Source organism: Pan troglodytes, chromosome 1 (assembly GCF_028858775.2).
Source record: "Pan troglodytes isolate AG18354 chromosome 1, NHGRI_mPanTro3-v2.0_pri, whole genome shotgun sequence".
NCBI classification, from domain to species: Eukaryota; Metazoa; Chordata; class Mammalia; order Primates; family Hominidae; genus Pan; species Pan troglodytes.
In genome coordinates, this window is record NC_072398.2 from 166,007,501 (window position 1) to 166,023,450 (window position 15,950).

The 15,950-nt window shown below is 42.4% G+C and overlaps 2 protein-coding genes across 2 annotated transcripts in view; both read left to right on the forward strand.

Moving 5' to 3' along the window:
* LOC100611288 (solute carrier family 2, facilitated glucose transporter member 3-like) overlaps nt 1-14,691 on the forward strand; it is a 16,557-nt gene extending 1,866 nt beyond the window's left edge. The window contains exon 1 of the mRNA XM_063801079.1: nt 1-14,691. This exon is cut by the window's left edge and continues 1,866 nt beyond it. Within this exon, the coding sequence (XP_063657149.1) occupies nt 1,057-2,397 (1,341 nt within the window). The 5' untranslated portion in view covers nt 1-1,056 and the 3' untranslated portion in view covers nt 2,398-14,691.
* JAK1 (Janus kinase 1) overlaps nt 1-15,950 on the forward strand; it is a 232,444-nt gene that overhangs the window by 79,316 nt on the left and 137,178 nt on the right. The gene's annotated exons all lie outside the window — the stretch shown is intronic.

Below are 15,950 nucleotides of genomic sequence, written 5' to 3' on the forward strand. Positions count from 1 at the left end.
AGCCTTTCTTTCCTTTTGTTATTTCCCTGCATCTTACGACATTAAAGCCTTGGTCCCTGCTAATAATAAAATAATAATCAACTTTATAAAGAGCTTACAATATGCCAGATACTGTACTAAGTGCTTTATATTCTTTTTTTTTTGGGTGGGGGGTGGCTGTTGGGCAGTGTCTCACTCTGTCACCCAGGCTGGAGGGCAGTGGCACAATCATGGCTCACTGCAGCCTTGACCTCCTGGGCTCAAGCCTCCCACCTCAGCCTCCCAAGTAGCTGGGACTACAGGCATGCAACACCATGCCTGGCCAATTATTTTTTGTAGAGACGGTCTCTCTCTGTTTCCCAGGCTGGTCTTGAATAACACCTGGGCTCAAGTGATCTTCTTGCCTCAGCCCTCCAAAGTGCTGGGATTACAGACATGAGCCACTGCACCCAGCTTATTATTTAACTTAATCTTCACAACAACTTTAGAAGATAGAAAATAGGAGATGCTGTAATGGTGAGAGTTTTAGAGCATTCCTGAGGACCTGGAGAAAACTTGCTGCCGAGAAGGAAATTTTGAAGGTTTCATTGGTTGAAAAAGGTGTCTCTGGAGTCACACTCCTAGATCTTTCTTAAAGACTTGAAAAGAATTAGATTAGGGGCCAGGAACAGTGGCTCACACCTGTAATCCCAGCACTTTGGGAGGCCGAGGTGGGTGAGTCACCTGAAGTCAGGAGTTCGAGACCAGCCTGGCCAACATCGTGAAACCCCATCTCTACTAAAAATACAAAAAATTAACAGGGTGTGGTTGTGCACACCTATAATGCCAGCTATTTGGGAGGCTAAGGCAGGAGAATTGCTTGAACACGGGAAGCAGAGGTTGCAGTGAGCTGAGATCGCCCCATTGCACTCCAGGCTGAGCAACAAGAGTGAAACTCTGTCCAAAAAAAAAAAAACAATTAGATTGAGGCCATGGGGGACATAGAAGGTCACCCCATCTCTGATCTTCGCCATCACAATTGCTACAATCGGCTCTTTCCAATTTGGCTACAACACTGGGGTCATCAATGCTCCTGAGATGATCGTAAGGGAATTTATCAACACTTTGAAGGACAAGGCAAATACCCCTCCCTCTGAGACATTGCGCTTGTCCCTTTGGTGCTTGTCTATGGCCATATTCTCCATTGGTTGTATGATTAGCTCCTTTTCTGTTGGACTGTTTGTCAACAGCTTTGACAGGCATAATTCAATGCTTACTGTCAACCTGTGGGCTGCCACTGGTGGCTGCCTTATGGGACTGTGTAAAGTAGCTGAGTTGGTTGAAATACTGATCCTGGCCTACTTGGTTATTGGCCTCTTCTGCAGACTCTGCACAGGTTTTGTGCCCACGTACATCGAAGACATCTCACCTATTGCCCTGCAAGTTGTCTTTGGCACTCTCAACCAGCTGGGCATTGTTGTTGGAATTCTGGTGGCCCAGATCTTTGATCTGGAATTCATCCTGGGGTCCAAAGACCTATGGCCTGTGCTATTAGGCTTTCCCATCTCTCCTGCTGTGCTACGAAGTGCAGCCCTTCCTTTTTGCCCTGAAAGTCCCAGATTCTTGCTCATTAACAGAAAAGAAGAGGAGAATGCTAAGGAGATCCTCCAGTGGTTGTGGGGCACCCAGGATGTATCCCAAGACATCCAGGAGATGAAAGATGAGAGTGCAAGGATGGCACAAGAAAAGCAAGTCACTGTGCTGGAGCTCTTTAGAGTATCCAGCTACCGACAGCCCATCATCATTTCCATCATGCTCCAGCTCTCTCAGCAGCTCTCTGGAATCAATACTGTGTTCTATTACTCAACAGGAATCTTTAAGGGTGCAGGTGTTCAAGAGCCCATCTGTGTCACCATTGGTGCGGGTGTGGTTAATACTATCTTCACTATAGTTTCCCTATTTCTAGTGGAAAGGGCAGTAAGAAGGACTCTACATATGATAGGCCTTGGAGGAATGGCTTTTTGTTCCATCCTCATGTCTGTTTGTTTGTTATTGAAGGATGAGTGTAATGGGATAAGCTTTGTCTGTATTGGGGCTATCTTGGTCTTTGTGGTCTTCTTTGAAATTGGGCCAGACCACATTCCCTGGTTTATTGTGGCTGAACTCTTCAGCCAGGGCCCTGGCCCAGCTGTGATGGCAGTGGCCGGCTGCTCCACCTGGACCTCCAACTTCCTAGTCAGATTGCTTTTCCCTTCTGCTGCTTACTACTTAGGAGCCTACGTTTTTATTATCTTCACCGACTTCCTCATTACCTTCTTGATCTTTACCTTCTTCAAAGTCCCTGAGATGTGTTACAGGACTTTCGAAGATATCACACAGACCTTTGAGGGGCAGGCACACGATGCAAATAGATCTGGAAGGACTGCGTCATGGAGATGAACAGTATCCAGCCTGCTAAGGAGACCACCACCAATGTCTAAATCATGCCTCCTTCCACCTCCCTCCCAGCAAGGGAAAGCCACCTCCCTGAACGAGGGAGAGACCTCATAAGGATGAACCCAGGGCTGCTTCTGAATGCTGCTACTTGATTCCTTTCTCCCTCAACAAGACTGGAGCTTGTTGAATTTTCAATGGCTTTTAAAATATTTCATTTCTTGGACATTCTCTTCTGCGTAGGAGAGACCAAGTGAACCTACCTTCATTTCAGGAGGGATTGACCACTTGGGATATGACAACTTTGCCAGCTCTTCTCCCTTGGGTTCTAATATTGCCCTCTAGGGGATATAGGGGAGGAAAAGTAAGGTGCAGTTCCCCCAACCGCAGACTTACCAGGAAGCAGATACACACACACTGTGGGAAGGCAGACAGGGTTTATGTAAGAGCACCTTCCTCACTTCCATACAGCTGTACACAGCAGATTAACTTGAGTTTTATTTATTTTTACCTTCTGGTTTAATTACATAAATATTATGTTTTAAGTGTAATTTTGCCAAATAATGAAAACATAAGGAAACTGAGGTTAAAAGGAGGTGTTTAAAAGAGGTTATAGAGTAGAAGATTTGATGCTGGAGCGGTTAAGGTGCAATAAGAAGAATTTAGGGAGAAATGTAGTTAATTATTGGAGGGTAAATGATGTGGTGCCTGAGGTCTGCACATTACCTCTTAACAATTTCTGTCCTTCAGATGGAAACTCTTAAGTTTAATTTCTCAGAAAAGTCATATGCCTATATAATAAAGCTACTGATTTCTTTTGGAACTTTTTTCTTTAAAATTATAGTTTATATGTAGTATTATTTGAAGTCCAGGATTATTAACCAAGATGGGCACTGTAGTTAATGGCAGTTGATGGGTTCTAATTTTGGATGGAGTCCAGGGCAGGGAAAGTTATTTCTAGAAAGCCTGTTCCTTCTCACTGGACCAAACAACTCCTTCCCCTTGTAGTAGACTCATTACTTTTTAAGTAACCCCACCACCCATCTGGTGGGAGAGCCATCCAAATGAGAAACCTAAAATAATTGGTTCTTGGTAGAGGTTCGTCATTTCTCCATTTTGTTCTTTAGGAGATTTTAGGTGTTGATTTTTGTTTTACTTTGACCCATATCTTTAAAGGAATTCCAGAAAGAATGTTTATAGCTGACTTGGAATTTGTAACCTCAGCTCTGGGAGAAGATTTTTTTCTGAACGATTATTATCTAACGTGTGTTGTTGCTTCAGGGTCACGGCATGCTTGTCTATGTCTGTTACCATGACCACCGTGGTCCTGTGCCGAGTGCCCTTAGGGGGATTGAATCTTTCCAATAGGCCATGTTTGAGATAGTATGAGTCAGTGTGCAGTGTAGCCCATACTTGAGAGTATGAATGTATGTGCACTGTCACTTTGCTCTGGGTGGAAGTAGGTTATTGTTGACTTATTTCCTCTGTGTTTATTCCCACAGCCCCCTTTTTCATATGTTGCTCGATCTCCCTTTCCCTTCTTGGTGCTTACACATCTCAGACCCTTTAGCTGAATGCTTGCCAATAACAGTATTTTGGTTCTCAGTTCTCACTGTTCCCTCTGGTTGTTGAGGCGTCGAATAAAAATGCACATAGCAGTGGGGTTTAGCTGGAAAAGGTGACCTTCCTCCAACTTCACCTCTACTTCTGGCTCCTCAAACAGCGGGTGGACAGTAAGGCAGGGAAGTTGTTTTCTCATTTCTCACTGACCAGATTGTGAATATTTCCATATGGATTTTCTCTTATTAATGTTACTCTGGTGGTTCTTTATTTTAAGATAAAAATTCTGAATGTACACATGAAAAAAAAAGACAGAAAATGTGATCACTCCCATTTTACAGATTAAAAAACTGAGATTTAAAGTAGTAACGTACTACTCACAGCCACACAACTAGGATGAAGCAGAGCTAAAACTCAGTTCTCATTCACTGCCAAGCCTGTGGTCTTAGAGACATGAGCCAGCAGGACTTGGTGTCATTAAGGGACTGGGGAGAGTGGTTCCATTCCCCCAAATCCTCCCCCAGAGAACTTCCTCGTATTTTATAATGGTCATACCTTCAACCCTTTTACCTCCTACCTGGGCTGATTGCAATAATCTGAAAGGGCCCTGTTCGAGGGGCAATGGTAGTTACTGTGGAGAAGGGCTTCAAAGAATATGGATGGTGGTGCCAATTTACCTCCCGGACTGTGGCTGCTGCTGTGTGATGTTGGGGTAATGGTTAATCTGCTCTTGTGTGAGTCAGCTAATGCCCCTCCCAAATCATGTAATGCGTTAACTCAGTTAAAAGACACCTGCCCAACTCATCTGAATGTCAGACCTGAGTGTCAGCTCCCATTTTACACTCGGTAAAAGGAAGGAGGATTTTAACTTAACACTCGAAATCTTCAAAGAATACAGTTGATCTTTTTCAGCCAACAGAAAGACTGCTTCCCTGGTTGTGTGTGTGTGTGTGTGTGTGTGTGTGTGTGTGTGTGTGATTTAACTTAGTGTTGACATAAACTCTGTAGAATTGTATATGTACAGATAAGTAACTGGAAGCTCGGAAAGGTGAAGCCACTTGTTCAGGTTCATGGAGTCAACTTTCTTTTTACATCTCCAGGACACTAACTGTTGGGATGGTTTGTTTAGTTTGCATCCTAGTGGATAACTGCTCTTCTTAGTGATGATGAAAATTTGAATATCTCTAAAGGGGCATTATTATCCTGGAGGTGTGAGACAGTGAAAAGAACAGGAGCTTTGAAGCTAGGTGTGCCCTGTTAAAACTTCAGTTCCTGCTGTGTAATAGTGTAAACACTGGCAAATCACCTAATCTCACCTCAAAAGGTGATTTTGAGAATGAAAGCAGATGGCTGGGAGGCAAGGATACTTAAATACATGTTAGTCCTTTCCAGGTCCTCATTGCTGGAATTTGAGTGGACATCTCCAGCCATCTCAAGCAAATTGATTAAATACTCAGTGCATTCTTAGAGATATTTTAATTTATTTTAATTGAAACAAACACCTGCCATGTGGCATTTTTAGGAAAATTTAGGGAAGGTCTTGTGAAACTAGGCAAATCATAAAGCTCCCACAGGTTGAGGCTCAACAGACCAATCAGTGAGGCCCATTTTACCCTGGAGGCACTGGGCCAGGTGCCACGAGCGTTCCAGGGGTGAAGGGAAAAGCCTGCCGTGCTGGAACTGCAAAACATCTGGTCAGGGAGATAAAGCACCAACAGAAGGAAAGACAAACAGCAATAGAAGGCATTAAAGGACACGTTTCCAAGGAATGATGTAGGCAATAAATACTGTGTGAATTCAGGACAGAGAGAGAGATCACTTAGAAAGGTCCAAAAAACCCTTCCTGACTCATTTCCTGTACTTTCTCTTTCTGTCCCTTCATAGCTCTGTGGGTTTCTCTTAGAGTTACCAGGGCACTTATCTCTGTGTAACAAGGTGGAGAAAATATCTCCATTGTTTTACAGCTGGTGCCAGATTTCTTCCTGAAAATAGAAGCATCTAGGCTTGGAAAAAATCAGTTGAGAAATTAGGTATAATAGAATAAATAGGTTGGAAAATGCTTGAGGTAGAAAATTGGTGTCCAACAATGATAGACTGGATTAAGAAAATGTGGCACATATACACCATGGAATACTATGCAGCCGTAAAAAATGATGAGTTCATGTCCTTTGTAGGGACATGGATGAAACTGGAAACCATCATTCTCAGCAAACTATCGCAAGGACAAAAAACCAAACACCGCATGTTCTCACTCCATAGGTGGGAATTGAACAATGAGAACTCTTGGACACAGGAAGGGGAACATCACACACCAGGGCCTGTTGTGGGGTAGGGGGAGGAGGGTGGGATAGCATTAGGAGATATACCTAATATAAATGACGAGTTAATGGGTGCAGCACACCAACATGGCACATGTATACATATGTAACAAACCTGCACGTAGTGCACATGTACCCTAAAACTTAAAGTATATATATATAAAAAAAAGAGTTTAAAAAAAAAAAAAGAAAATTGAGACCAAGGATCCAGCTGTTAGAGGAGGGTCAACTTGCTGTGCATACTGCAGGGAGGTTTTGGAAATTTTGGGGGGCAATCTGCAATGGAGAACACGAGGGCAAAAGGAGGGAGGGCAGAGGGAAAATGGAGAAAGCAGCCACCAGGGCAGCAGAGCTGTGATTCCTACCTACCTACATCTTCAGGGATGGCTGCCAAACCCAGGGAGCTTTGTGTGAGTGCCTTCATTGTAACATGGTGCAAAACAGAGTAGAATGAGGAGGTGGAAGTGTCCCTACAGAATTTACCTCGCTCTTGAAAGGGCTTTACACTTCCACAGTCCAGGCAACGTGTTGAGAGTTCAAACCAAGTTTACCCAGATCTTTCAGCAACAAACGGGTCTCATCTGACTTCTGAGTTTTATCTCCAAGTCTTTTCTCTTTCCTTCTTGACCTTTCCCTCCCCTCCAAAGCTTACTTAGTACAGTGTCTGACGTATAGTAGATGCTCTATAAATATCTGTCATGCTGAATCAATATAAATATTGTATTATACATGGTTTCTGCTGTCGTGGTACCTAAAATTGAGGGAAGACAATACACGTGCATTTCAGATACAAAAATAAACCTAATCCTAACAATTCTGGGAAGGATATAAATGCCAATTAAATAGGCCTGACACTTTCCTGCCTCTTTTTCAGTGTCCTTCACGGTTCGGTTCACATTTCACAAGCCCCATGAAGTCTATCTGGATTTTTGGTAATGTTTCCTGTCTCTGAAATCTTATGACATTTATGTTTGTATCAGCCATTTGACGCTTGATTATCTATTTTTCAGATGGATGTCTTGCCTTTTCCTCTACACACTACAGGAAGAGTGGCCACCCCTGCCAAGGGCCTAGTGTAGTACCCTATACATGTAGCTGATCAGTTGATTGTTACTGATCATATGTATCCTGCATCATGTTATAAAAAATTAACACAGTGCTTGGCACATACTTGTACTGAGTAAGTATTTGCTGAATTGACTTAAAGTGTTGGATGCCATAGACCTCTGAGAATATGTAATTTCTATGTATCACTCTCCTAGCAGAATAAGAGAAAATTGGAACTTGGGAAGAAGTCACATCTAATTCTTTTCTATTTTTATTTCATTTTATTTCTTTTTTTTAAGAAGTGAGGTCTCACTCTGTCACCCATTCTGGGGTGCAATGGCATGAGCATAGCTCACTACAGCCTCGAACTCCTGGGGTCAAGCAATCCTCCCACCTCAGCTTCCAAGTAGTTGCAGCTATAGCTGCACACCATTGTACATGGCTAATTTTTATTTATTCATTTTTTTTTATAGAGAGGAGGTCTCACTATGTTGCTCAGGCTGGTCTTAAACTCCTCAAGTGATCCTCCTGCCTTGGCCTCCCAAAGTGCTGGGATTACCGGCAGGAGCCACTGTGCCTGGCCAGTTCTTGTTCAGCTACAATTTATTTTCCTATTGCTTTTTGGAATGTAATTTAAACTTTACACTTCAGTTATCCCACTTGTCAAATGCATACATGATTTTGTGGCCAATAACCTGTACGTGGACACAGTAAAGTTAAAACAATAAAGATGCACGGAATTTTGATGCTGATAGGTATCATAAAATAATGTGATCCAAACTAAGGAGATATCTGAGCTCAGAGACATTAAAAAGACTACCCTAAGTTTTTTTTTTTTTAATCTATCAAAGAGCTCATCCAGCATGCAAGTGTCCTGCTTTCTGATCCAGCAGCCTTTCTAGCACCCCGGCCTTGGTTGTCAGAATAGCATTTGCTTATAAGGTTTTTAAATAATTAATACAGTATACTAAATCCCAGGAGTAGAATAAGCCTTGTTATTATGGCTAATAAGTCAGCCCAAAGCAATCTGTTATTCCTGTAAAACTGAATGGATTTTGAAGTAAAGCATCCTTGGGCTCACTGGCCTCAGAGGAGGCCATCATCTCATTTACCTATTTAAGAAAAACCCCATAAAAGAGTGTTCTATATGGACATTCATTATGTCTTAAGCTTTATTGATTCTGTTATGTTGCCGTTAGGAACCACGAAAGCCTTCAATTAGATTAAAGCCATAATAAATAAGATTAGTAACACTTATTCTGCTCTGTATGTTAAGTGTTTTTATAATAAACTAATGTTTACCTTTCTGGACATTACTACATTGACATCCTATACAATAATTAAATCAGATATTTTGAGTTGTTTTAGGAAAAAAGATTTGAGTGTTTTTTTGTTTGTTTGTTTTATTTTTGAGATGTAGTCTTGCTCTGTTGCCCAGGCTGGAGTGCAGTGGTGTGATCTCATCTCACTGCAACCTGTGCCTCTTGAGTTCAAGCAATTCTCCTGCCTCAGCCTCTTGAGTAGCTAGGACTACAGGTGCGCACCACCACGCCCAGCTAATTTTTGTATTTTTAGTAGAGACGGGGTTTCACCACGTTGGCCAGGATGGTCTCAATCTCTTGACCTCATGATCTGCCTGCCTCAGCCTCCCAAAGTGTTGGGGTTACAGGCGTGAGCCACTGCGTCCAGCCAAGTATATTTTAATAACTACTGACATTAACTACCATCATTAATCCTCATTATAATTCTACAAAGTGGACATTAGTATCATCCTTACTTACCGATGACGATGAAATTAAAGCTTATGGAAATCAGTATCTTGCTCAAGATCCCACAGTAGGGAAGCCAGGATTAAATGAGATAACACATATGTACTTAGCACAGTGCTGGGCAGATAGTGTGTTCAACAAATGCAAGTAAGAGATTCAGTATGAAGTGAAAATAAGTTGAAAATAAGTTAAAAATTAGGGTCAGGCGCGGTGGCTCACGCCTGTAATCCCAGCACTTTGGGAGGCCAAGACGTGTAGATCAGGAGATCAAGACCATCCTTGCTAACACGGTGAAACCCCCGTCTCTATTAAAAACACAAAAAATTAGCCGGGCATGGTGGTGGATGCCTGTAGTCCCACCTAGTCGGGAGGCTGAGGCAGGAGAATGGCATGAACCCAGGAGGCAGAGCTTGCAGTGAGCCAAGATTGCTCCACAGAGCAAGACTCCATCTAAAAAAAACAAAAAAACAAAAAAACAAAAAAAACATGGCTGGGTGCAGTGGCTCATGCCTGTAATCCCAGTACTTTGGGATGCTGAGACAGGAGGACTGCTTGAGCTCAGGGGTTCGAGACCAGCCTGGGCAACATAGCAAGACCTCATCTCTACAAAAAATAAAACAAAATTTAGCTGGGTGTGGTGGCATGCACTTGCAGTCATAGCTACTTGGGAGGCTGAGGTGGGAGGATGGCCTGAGCCAGGAGGTCAAGGCTGGAGTGAGCTGTGGTTGTGCCACTACACTCCAGCTTGGGCGACAGAGGGAGATCCTATCTCAACAAACAAACAAGATGAAGCTGTTGTGAGGACAATATAGAAAGTACATGTTATAAGTTTCTATATATCTGTATCCTGTATATGTAATAGATGTATGATTAAAATTTGATTCTGAACTTCTTAACAATCAGATCAAAGGGAGAAATACAATCAGCTATGTAAGTGATAAGGAACATTGCCCAAGAGAAGTATAGCTATTTCTGGAGCTCAGACTTAAGGGCACTCTTTCAAGACACATGATCTAATACCCCAGCAAGGACCCTAGAGAATGAGGGTAAACTTATCGTGGGGTGGCTCTTAGAAGCCTGGAAAAGGTGGTTGTTAACCTGGGTAAAGTGGAGAAGCCCAAGTTGCCCTGGCAGAAGGTATAGGAAGGATTAAAAGGCTGAGGGAAGGGGCATGTTAGGATGGAAATATCATGTAAGACCAGAAGACCCACTGAGGATTATGTTCCATGTGAGGCCCAAAGAACACGCTATTCACTAAGACCATTAAGAATACACTGTTGAGAGAGACATTGGCGTCACTAAGAAGTATAATAATAATAGCCTCCTCTGCAGGGCATTGCTGAAAGTAGGAGAGTGATCCCAGAGCTGAGCTCCTTAACAGCCATGTGTATGATGGGGACTCTGGCCAAGGAATGGAGACCAATTGGAAGTGTGTAACTCCCAGAAGCCATGAGGTCACAATTACCATAATAAGCAACAAGGTCAGAGGAGCAGCCAAGGTGGCTTGATCTGCAGGAATTGCAAAGACGGTTAATAGTGCATAGTGTTCTTTAGAGGCGCATAGTGTTCTTTAGAGGCACATATGTAGCCAAAAAAGATGCTACATAAAATCTCGAAATGCATGGGTCCATGACTGTGGGGTCCACAGGTCATACATAACACCACCCAGAGGAGCTGACTTCACAGAGTGTGGAAATGGCCTTGGAAAAGCACACCTGCAGCGATAGGAGGCAACCCTCTAATAGGCTGGGGTGACATTCTACAGGATATGCATTGAATCAGAGACCTCTATATGGCACTGTGTCCACAATAAAAAGAATAAATGGATCTAGGAACAAAGGGGTCAAAGTAGGCGTGGTCCCACTTACCATCACTCCCAGTGACCCAATGGGGACTGTCCTTCCAGTCCCCAAAACTCTGTGTTAATCAAGTGGTAAAGATCCTGGTCCCCAAACTCAGTGTACTCTTGCCAGGGGACACAACAAAGGTCCCATTGAATTACAAATTACTGCTGCCACCAGGGCACTTTGAGTTCCTTGTCTCCAGGGACCAGCAGGAGAAAAGAGTCACCATCGTGCCCGAGGAAGTGGATGGCGTTAGGGAGGAAGATGTGTGGAACCCAGATCTCCTTGGGTGTTTCCTGGTACTCCCTTGACTCATTGGAATTAGGGTTGGGTGTGTATAGTGCTCCTGGCCTGAGAAGGGTATGACTGCAAAGGGCTCAGATCCACAAGGAATGAAGATTTGGGTCACGTCATCACATAACATCTCTCAAAAAAACATCAGGACTTGCTGAGGTGATAGCTAAGGGTGAGGGAAATGGGCCATGCAAAAGGGACAGGATGTGAACCAGGTTGGGCCTGAGAACTGGCCATAGTTTGTCCTATTAACCTATCACTTCTAAGCTTCCCTTCAGGAAGAGCGGTCCATGGATTTGTGGAGAGGCTGCTCCCTGAGCATGCATGTAGAGGTGGATCTGTGCAGTCCAGTGTGTGAAATGTGGCCACCATGAAAGTGCACTGCTCAGATCTCCTGCTGTGGGAGCATGACTGACTGACAGCCCCAGCTGTTGCCTCTGTGCACACACCACCATGTTTGCACAGAGCTGGGCTTTCCATACCAATGACAGAGCATGGCAGGTATATGAAAGCTGGTCAGTTCTTTTGGGGTGCAGTGGTGCATGCCTATAGTCCTAGCTACAGAGGAGGCTAAGGCTGATCACCTGAGGCCAGGAGTTCAAGGCTGTAGTATACTATGATCACTCCTGTGAATAGCCACTCCACTCCAGCCCGGGCAATGTAGTGAGATCCCTGATTCTAAAAGAAAAAAAAAAAACTATACAAAATTAGCTGGGCATGGTGGCACATGCCTGTAATCCCAGCTACTTGTGAGACTGAGGCAGGAGAATTGCTTGAACCTGGGAGGCAGAGGTTGCAGTGGGCCGAGATTGCATCATTGCACTCCAGCCTGGGCAATAAGGGTGAAACTCCATCTCAAAAAAACAAAAAACAAAAAACAAAACAAAACAAACAAAAAACAAAACAAAAAAAGAAAGAAAAGAGAATGCTGGCTAATTCCCGTGAGCCGTGGCCACTTTGGCTCAAGGACTCTGATTGGCCTAACCAGGGCTCTTTTGGAACTGTGCTATATAGTCTTTGACTCTCTATCCCCATCGTCTCTTTTTCCCTCTCTTCTTCCACAGATGTCAGAGCTGCAGCATGATCTGGAGGCTTTCCTCGCTTTCTTCCGCTTCCCCTCCCTTGATCCTTCACAGGCATTTTCCTCAATACATCTCTTGCCTGGCTAATCCTGTCTGATGAGTTTCCAGATGGACCTGAATTAAGTATGTTCTCCAGCTAGCTGCTAGCTAGTTAAAGGCAGATCCATGTGCCATACTATGGTAGGGATGGTTAGTTTATATATACCTTCTTACCTAACTTTCATAATCATTTACTGAGGTAAATGGGCTGGGTAGTATGATTGCAATTTTATGTATAAGGAAACAGGATTAATTTAGGAACTTGCCTGGGATATACACTAGTAAGTGGCAGAGCTGAGCTGAAATTTAAACTTAAGTTGGTATTACTCCAAAGTTACCTTAACTACTCATCTGTGGGGCAGTTAGACTGAGAGTGAAGTTGACATCTTATGAGAGTTGAAGTATCTGAGGAAGATAAACTTGATGTTCTACAGAAGTCGGGGGAGGAAGTTCTCCAAATCAGAATCAAGTTTTTTTCTCAAGCAATGATTTTAGGACAATACCAAATGTGTGATACCCATACCAAATGTGTGATACCTACGTATTGAATTTATGACAGAGTTACCAACGTTCTACTTTGGACAATTACCTGAAAATTTTCAGTCTAAAAAGATAATGTGAACATTTATAATTATGTATACATACATGATTCATTTGCTTTTCATCTTTTTTCTTTACTGAATTATAGCTTTAGCAAATATCTATTGAATTTTTATTATATGTCATGCATGATACCTTTAAGGAAAAATATATATATTCCCTTTCCTTCCCATTACATTTAATCCGATTTTTTTTCTTACTTTCTGTCATTATGAATAAGTATTTTAGACAGCCTACTGTTTGCATGGTACTAAGCAATAGAAAAGGGCCTCCTTCCTGTAAGTCTAATCACACCCCACCTTAGATGGAAGCTGATTCAATGGGTTAGTGAGCATGTAGAGAAAGATCTGCTCAGTCAGTGTCAAAGTTTATTTCAGCTGTAGGTTGTAAGAGGTTCAACATTTGATTTTCCTTTTCCTTTTTTTTGCAAAGTGAGACGAGGGAAGGGATTGTTAAACAAAAGGTGAACATTTACTTAATACTATATTTTCAATAGAAAATGACAGTTTGATTTTTAAAAATAGCAGTTTTAACACTTCAGAACATCCATTGAAATCTTATATGGTTTAAATACTGAATGTGTAAAATATTTAGCTGTATAAAATATAATAGAATAAAAAAATAGAATGTTTATGCTCTCCTCCCCAATATTTATATTCCTTAAATCTTTCTTTTCTTTTCTTTTGTTCTCTTCCTTTCCCTTCCCTTCCCCTCCCCTCCCTCCTTCCCTCCCTTCCTTTCTTTCTCTCTCTTTCTCTCCCTTTCTTTCCTTCCTTCCTTCCTTCCTTCCTTTCTTTCTTTCTTTCTCTCTCTCTCTCTCTTTCTTTCTTTCTCTTTTTCTTTCTTTCTTTTTGACAGAATCTTGTTCTGTTGCCCAGGCTGGAGTGCAGTGGCACAATCATGGCTCACTGTGGCCTCTACCTTCTGGGCTCAAGTAATCCTCCTGCCTCAGCCTCCTCAGTAGCTAGGACTACAGATGCATGCCACCATGCCCAGCTAGTTTTTAAATTTTTTATAGAGTCCAGGGTCTCCCTATGTTGCCCAGGCTGGTCTTGAACTCCTGGCCTCAAGCATTCCTCCCACCTTAGCCTCCAAAAGTGCTGGAGTTACAGGCGTGAGCCACCACCCAGCCTATGCAAATAATTTTTAAACAATAAATATTAAATGGTTTTGTTTCTTTTGGAGACAGGGTCTCACTCTATCACTCAGGCTGGAGTGCAGTGGTGGGATCGTGGCTCACGGCAGCTTCAACCTCCCAGGCTCAAGCGATCCTCCCACCTCAGCCTACTGAGTAGCTGGGACTACAGGCACAAGCCACCACACCTGGCTAATTTTTGTATTTTTTGCAGAGATGGAGTTTTGTCATGTTGCTCAGGCTGGTCTCAAACTCCTGAGCTCAAGTGATCCACCCGCCTTGACCTCCCAAAGTGCTGGGATTACCGGCATGAGCCACTGCATGCAGCCTAAACTGTATATTAAAACAACTGCTTTAGAACACAGTCACAGAAATGGGATTGAGTCAAATGGACTGTATAATTTTAGATTAATTCATAGATTAGTATTGGCAAGTTACTTTCTATTCAGTTTCCACAAATCTACACTGCCCTGAAAAACATACACCCTATCAGGGTCTAAAACAGTGGACATTATAATTTTTCAAATAGTTTGTACCTTTAATGTTTTAAAAATGTATCTTGTAGCTTTAATTTGAATTTTTACATTTATTAAAGAAGTTAATGATTTTCTATATGCTTTCTCACTAGTTTCTATTTTTCTTTTAACATATCAATGTGCATGTGGAAGAGTAGGTAGGGGGAATATTATCTGTTTTTGTTCTTTGCCCACCATCTACTAGGGTCATTGTATCTTCTGTCAATTTGTAATAATGAGATCTTTAATAAAGATAGCAATATTGTATCTGTCACACTTTTTTCTTTTTTTTGAGACAAGGTCTTGTTCTGTTGCCCAGGCTGCAGTGCAGTGTTTGCAAACAAACAAAAACCCACAACAATTCAACATATTTGAGTACAAGAAAATGGAGAACTTCTTCAAGTATAGTTTTTTAGGGCAAATAACATGCCGTAAAATGCATATCAAAAGTATGATAGATAAGGCCGAGCACGGTGGCTTACGCCTGTAATCTCAGCACTTTGGAAGGCCGAGGTGGGTGGATCACTCGAGGTCAGGCGTTTGAGACCAGCCTGGCCAACATAGCGAAACCCCGTCTCTACTAAAAATACAAAAATTAGCTAGGCATGTTGGCACGTGCCTGTAATCCCAGCTACTTGGGAGGTTGAGGCAGGAGAATCGCTTGAACTCGGGAGGCAGAGGTTGCAGTGAGCCGAGATCACGCCACTGTACTCGAGCCTGGGCGACAGAGTGAAACTCTATCTCAAAAAAAAAAAAAAAAGTATGACAGAGAAACCTGGGCAACATGATGAAACCGCGTCTCTGCAAAAAAGCAGCCAAGTGTGATGGCACGCACCTGTAGTCCCTGCTACTCAGGAGGCTGAGGCAGGAGGATCGATTGAGGCTGGGAGGTCAAGACTGCAGTGACCTGTGATTGTGCCACTGCACTCCAAAGCAAGACTCTGACTCAAAAAAAAATTATTTGCATGAAAAAGTTCATTCGTTATGAAGACTTGTATAGAAACATTGAAATACACTTATGAATTACAATTAAGTTTAAGGAACAGTTTACAAAGTGACATGTATGCCATGACTATATTTATATGAAAAATATGCCCCGTGGAAAAAGATAATGGGAAGAAAATATATAATATGGTGACTGATTTATATCAGGTTTGCAAGATTACAGTCAATTTTTTCTCCAGATTCCAATTTTTGGAAACAAATTTCATGATTTGTACAATGGGGATTTAGTTTAGTTTAGTGTTGTTGAAAAAACATCATTGTTTGCATCTAACATATTTTCCCATTGTTATCTAAGCAATAGCTTTTGCAGAGGAAGACTGATGGGGACATGTTCTTTTGATGAAGATTTAT